General features: G+C 31.4%; 1 protein-coding gene across 6 annotated transcripts in view; it reads right to left on the reverse strand.

The window, feature by feature from the left end:
* LNPK (lunapark, ER junction formation factor) overlaps positions 1–6,005 on the reverse strand; it is a 66,822-nt gene that overhangs the window by 58,867 nt on the left and 1,950 nt on the right. For 5 of the 6 annotated variants that reach the window (XM_070581585.1, XM_008533044.2, XM_070581582.1 and 2 more), the window contains exons 2-3: positions 1,975–2,063; positions 400–441 (exon numbers count right to left, since the gene is read on the reverse strand). In XM_070581585.1, coding sequence (XP_070437686.1) covers positions 400–441; positions 1,975–2,001 — 69 coding nt within the window. In that variant the 5' untranslated portion in view covers positions 2,002–2,063. Of the gene's footprint in view, positions 1–399; positions 442–871; positions 873–1,970; positions 2,064–6,005 lie in introns of all 6 variants that reach the window. The other variant, XM_070581586.1, reaches the window with a different exon arrangement.

Consider the following 6,005-nt stretch of genomic DNA (forward strand, 5'->3'; position numbering starts at 1 on the left):
CATACTAGATTGTTTCAATCTATTCAGCACTCTTAATATTCCCAAGGAATAACCATTTTTGATAATGACAGAAAGTATAAAAAACTGTGAAGTTTGCAGACTGATTAAAATTGTTGCAGATTATTTTATAATCTACTTTACCCTATCTGCAGCATTGATTTGCACCACGCTGTAGATCTAATTTCATTCTAACAGGCTCTATTACTTGACACAGACTTCTTAAGTCACTGATAGACTTTGGATTTTCTCGAGATCATGTAACAAAGTTCTCAGGTTTACTGTCTATCACCTCTAAATTCCCATACCAGATATGGTCTCCAAAATAATATATATTAAAATAATATTTACATAACACCTAAAATAAATTAAAATACCCCCAAGCCAAGGAATATACCTTACCTTATCTATATTTTCCAGAACTTCTACAGTTGAAGGTTTTGTCTGACATAGAAAGAGAAATAAGAGAGAACATTAAAACTCATTACTGCAAACTTAGAAACACTTTGATTTATATAATCATAAAAGAACATTTGAATCCAAAATTAAGTTTTTCCAAATGTTATCAAGCAATATGTATTCTTCTTTATTTATAAATGAGATTGATTTAAATAAAAATTATAAACAGAACTACATAAGATTAAAGAAATAATCACCTTCCCACTTAACTTCTTTTTATTCCTAGAAGTACTTTCAACTCTGATAGCTCAATTTTTGCCATTCTCAACCCCAATAGAACATACTTTTATAAGGAGAAATAAATTTTCCTTCAAGAAAAATTTTCTTAGATATGATTATTCAAAAGAATTCACATACTAAAAAATTCAAGACCAAAGATGGTGTCATTTGCTATTACTAAAAGTTCACTTAGGACTCTCGAGGTCAAAATCAATAGACTACCTCCTTTCTGAATTCCTAAAATACTTTTCTGAAGATCAGATTTTAAAAGAGCATCTTAGAATACTTCATTATTGTTTGTCAAAGATATTTTTTATACCACCTAGAATAAAAACCAGCCAAATGGCTCATACAAAACTTGAGAAAATATTTACCAATTATATATGCAATAATCTAAGAGGGTAATGAATATCAATTCATTATAGTTCCCACAAGAGTTGTTAACATAAGGTTGAACCATACGAAATTGCTGTTTATGTAAGTCAAAGCTATTGAATATTGGCAACTTCATATGGTTCAACCTAACACTAAAGACAAAGGAAGAACAGATAAATCTGATCCAAAGGCAGAAACGTAGAGGAGGGATCAATATAATGTCAATCCAAAACGAAGCAGTTCCAGCACTAGTCCCAAAACTAAATTGAGCACCAAGTATTGCTAGACTCCATTATTAAAATAAGAAGAAATCAACAAATAAGCAAAGTAGTTTGTCCTAAACTATATTATCATCTCTTATATTAGAGAAGAGCATTTATCAATATATTTTATACTTTCTAGCTCTAAATTTGAGATACTTCCTCTAAAGGTTTAACCAATAAAATCAAACTGCATTTTTACTTTTGTTTAACCTACAATGCTTAAAAGTATATTTAGTGTGACTTCAGTAAATATTTGTGACAAGCTTTAAGCAAAAAGATATAGCCTGTAAAAACGTAAGTATTGTATAGAATACTTAGTTTCAACTATCTTTCAAGTAAGTTTGAAATTTAAGCAGTATGAGAAGAAAACAAGAAAAATTACCATTTGTACAGGAATGCACAAATACAGAAATAAAAATAATTCATAAGTCAAAGTGAAATAATTCTGTTAAACAGAGACATTAGACACCTATATAGCAAGTGGAGCTATTAAGGTCCAAATAAAAAACTAATTCATAAGGAAGAAATTTTAAAAAATCAAATAAAGTTAGAGATAATATCAAACTACTACTCAAGTCTACACAAGGGAGACTTTCACAAATAGCTTTCTGTGACAATTTTATGTTAGACTAATTACTGGCTAGAAAGAAAGGTAACTTACCCTCCATCGAGAAAATAATCCACCCATCTTTTATTTGTAGAAACTGGGCACAATAACAAATGACATCAATTGTCCAAAGGAATTCACAACTAGAAATAAAGCAAGTATTCGAAAATTTTAAGTTAAACACACAGCAAACTCACTATAAAATTTAGCTGTTGCAATACTGCCTAAAAATACCATAAAATACTAATTTCTTTAGACTCTACTTAAGTGGAATTTTAATTCAGACAGTCTTGGGATAGAGTCCACCTTTTAAAAAATTCTTTCTTCTAAGCCAGGACATTTAAAAAGTGAAAATAAGGCTGAAAAGGCTTTTAAATGGTAAGGCATTTAGAAATGCATTTCATACCACTTTGCAATTTCTCTTCTTTTCAGTAGATCCCCTGTGTTGTTCTTGTAAGCAAAGTTTTACTATACTGCTTTCATTCTACACGCGTTTAAATACAACCATTTCTATCATTCAGCTATCTCCCAACTAACCTAGTTATTTGGAATGAGGAGTGTTTTACAATGTTTAGAACAACATCACATTAAAAGCAATAATAGACAGCCAACTGGATTTTGAATAAAAAAATAAGGGTTACAAGGCTACCTGTGACCTAGAGCAAATCATTTAATGTTTCTGAGTCTTAATTTTCTTTTCGGTAATTAGAGTTAATAATACTACCACTTTTCACAACATAGCCTTCATTATTACTATTTTGCAGATAAGAAAATTAAATGAAAAGAGGTTTAGTGATTTGCCCATTAGCTCAGAGGAGACAGCCCAAAGCCACTCTATTTTCAGACTTCTGGTCTACTCACTACTGTTCAACACCCAAATAAACTTTTCTCTCTGAAATTGTGTCTAAGGGCCTCAAGTTAGTTGACCTTCATGTCAGCTGGCTGTACATCCTTCTTTTAGTTGTTTTTCTATGACTTTCAAATGTAATATAATATTACTATATGTTTGAAAATGTATCAGCAATATTATATTCTAAATCAATTTACCAGTCAATAATTATAAAAATTTTTATTCTTTTAAGTTGAAATAGTGAAAATACACTTTCAAACTTACATATTTTTACGTTATAGTTATATACTGCCAATGTCTAAAACTACTTCATTTCCACCCAAAAAAGTTAGGCCATAATTCTTAGAATTTTTAAAACCATGAACGTAATCACAAAATAATGCCAGTACCAAGTAAGTACATTCACTCTGCAATTCTATTTATAGGTTGGAATTAGTATAAGGCATACTTATCTCGGACTTTCTTGGTTAAAGAAGTAACAAAGAGCCTAATTATGAAATACTTACACTTACAAAGTAACTTTTAGGGACATCTTGAAAAATTCTTAAGTTTATAAATATAATGAATGTTATAAGCCACATTTAAAATGCAATCTAAATATTAATCCTTCAATATTAACTCAGTATTCAAATTTCTAAACTTCGGTTATAAGAAATCCAGGAACCTTACTGAATAAAAGCACAAATTTCTGAATTAAGACATTAAATAGTCTTAAAACCTTCTTAAGAAGCTAAAAATAATCACCAAGAAAGGTAACTGGGGAAAGCAGATTCAGATGAACCACTTAACCTGGTATTTTCAAGGTATATATCATCCCACTATTTTGGACCTAATGGTGTCTAGCACATTGTTTTGTACACAATTGACCTGCACATTTTGCGTTGTAACAGTTACATGCCTCCAAGTTAAGTTTGTAGCCATCACAAATTAGAATTTTTCATATTTGAAAGTAATGACAATAACAATATCAGGTAAACACTTGCTAAGCACTTAATCTCTAGTAGCCCCTAAAACCAATGCTTTACATGAATTTTATCATTCAGATACTACTGGCCCTCCATTTTCAAATGAGGAAACTGAGGCGAGAGAAGTGAAGTAATTTGCTAAGGTCTCAAAGATATTAAGTAGCAGAGCCAGATACAGTATTTTCGTTTTGATTTTTTAAAAAGCAACCAGTTATTTCCAATAACACGAGATCAGAAATAAAGTCTGCTTTATATAGATCAGATTGGAATATTTATACATAAAATATATGAAAGCACCCCTGACATTCTCAAATAGCTGGTAAACAGAGCTACTGAAGTGGAAAGTGAGTTATAAACACAAGAGACAGTGTTAGTACAGTGTATCATGTAGCCCAATTCCTTCATTTGCTTAAATATGAATGCTTAAATCCGCCTGGAAGAGAAGCTAAATGATTTACCAAAATCATGTAGCTCCAGCTAGGGGCAGAACTGATACTAAAAGTCTGCAAGCACTGCCTTTACTTGCTTACTGCGTATCACTTTTAAAATAAGCGCAATATGAAATATATGCATAATACTGCAATTAATTCCAACTTTGACATCAATTATTTGCTTGGAGGATTGTTTTGGTGTTAATGAAACAAACTACAGCTTAGCCTTTAAGATCTCTGAAGCAGAGGATTGAGCTTTTAAATTTATCCTCAAAAACAACATTAGGGTAATAGTCATTAAATCCATGCTTTCAGGATCACAATCAAAGAACCAGTAAACGCTTACTGTTCCAGCAATTTTCCTTTCAAATTCTGGTATTTGTTAAAGAACCTGGTTTACTATAACACACAGGTAATGGCAGAACTTTCCAACAGATATAAAAGCATAACAAAATTAAATAAATCAACTATTTGTCTATAGCTTTATTTTCATACCTCTTCCATTTTCAAACATTTTTCCCCTCCTTGCCACCCAAACATCCTAACTCCAATTCCCGTGGCCCATTACTTTCTATGAAACCTTGGGCAAATAAATTACTTAATCTCTCAATTACTCAGTATCTTCATCTGCAAAGGAGGGATAGTTACGGAATCTCTTAAATGTTGAAAGGCTTAAGTGACATAATGCATTCTAAAGTATTTACAACAGTGCCTCTCACATACTAATTTCTCAATACAAATTGTTGTTTTTACTGCTGTGGTTGATGCCATTTTCTAGTCCATCTCTGCTTCCTTTGAACACACGGAAAAAACATGGAAACCAAATAACCAGCATTTCTTTCTGAAGCATAAATCAATTTGTTTGCCCTTGAGTGGACAGATGGCTCGATCTTAAGTGGCCTGACCCCAAGAACTCTTCCATGAACATGTACAGAGAGTCTCTTTCTACTCTGATATCACAATGGGAGCTCACATGACCTTAAGAGCTGGGTGCATCTAATGTGTTTTTCAATAACAACGCCCACCATACTATTTAACTGTTTTCTATTAACTGCTATTCACTGTCAGGTTTGGGTGTCAGAATTTAAAATCATGGGGCACGTTATTCTTAAATTTTCAACTCACTTCACGTCAGATTAAAATAATGGAGTAAAAAAGGTCTGGGTTCAAAATGTGGCTCAACTACATACTAGCTACATGATCTTGGGTAAATGAGACTCTCTAAGCCTCAGTTTCCGCATTTGTAAAGTGGTGAAAATATCTACACTTCACAGAATTGTTGTATGAATTAAACGGAATTACATATCCCTTGGCACATTTTCCAACAAATAGTAAGTGCGTAATAAATTGTGGCCATTATTATTACTATTACCAGAAAACACATGCAGTACAGACAATAGTTCTCATATGGAACAAATTTCTAATTTCTTATAAAGAAAAGAACTGTTTCATAATTTTAAAATTGGAAAATAAAATTACAGTTTGTATTTTAACTGAAATTGTATTGCTCTCATTTTCCCTAGTATAAAAAATAAAGCAAAATACTTCGCAGATTCTTCCATTAAAATAACCTTGTAGGCCTTTAACAGCAAAGAAGTTTAGTTTTATGTTTATTAAGTTCCAAACTTAAGTAGAAACTATTCAATCACCATCAACAGTACTTCTATAACATATTGTACTATTCAATTTAAGATTAAAAGTGATTGTTCTGGAACTGTAACTTTCAAATTTCCTAAATGAAAAAGGCAATTCTGAAATACCCCAAACCACCACATATTGCTCAAAAATAAAATTATTGAAAAGAAGTACACCTCTAAAAGCACTTTTATTATATGATGA

Source organism: Equus przewalskii, chromosome 17 (genome assembly GCF_037783145.1).
Source record: "Equus przewalskii isolate Varuska chromosome 17, EquPr2, whole genome shotgun sequence".
Classification (NCBI taxonomy): Eukaryota; Metazoa; Chordata; class Mammalia; order Perissodactyla; family Equidae; genus Equus; species Equus przewalskii.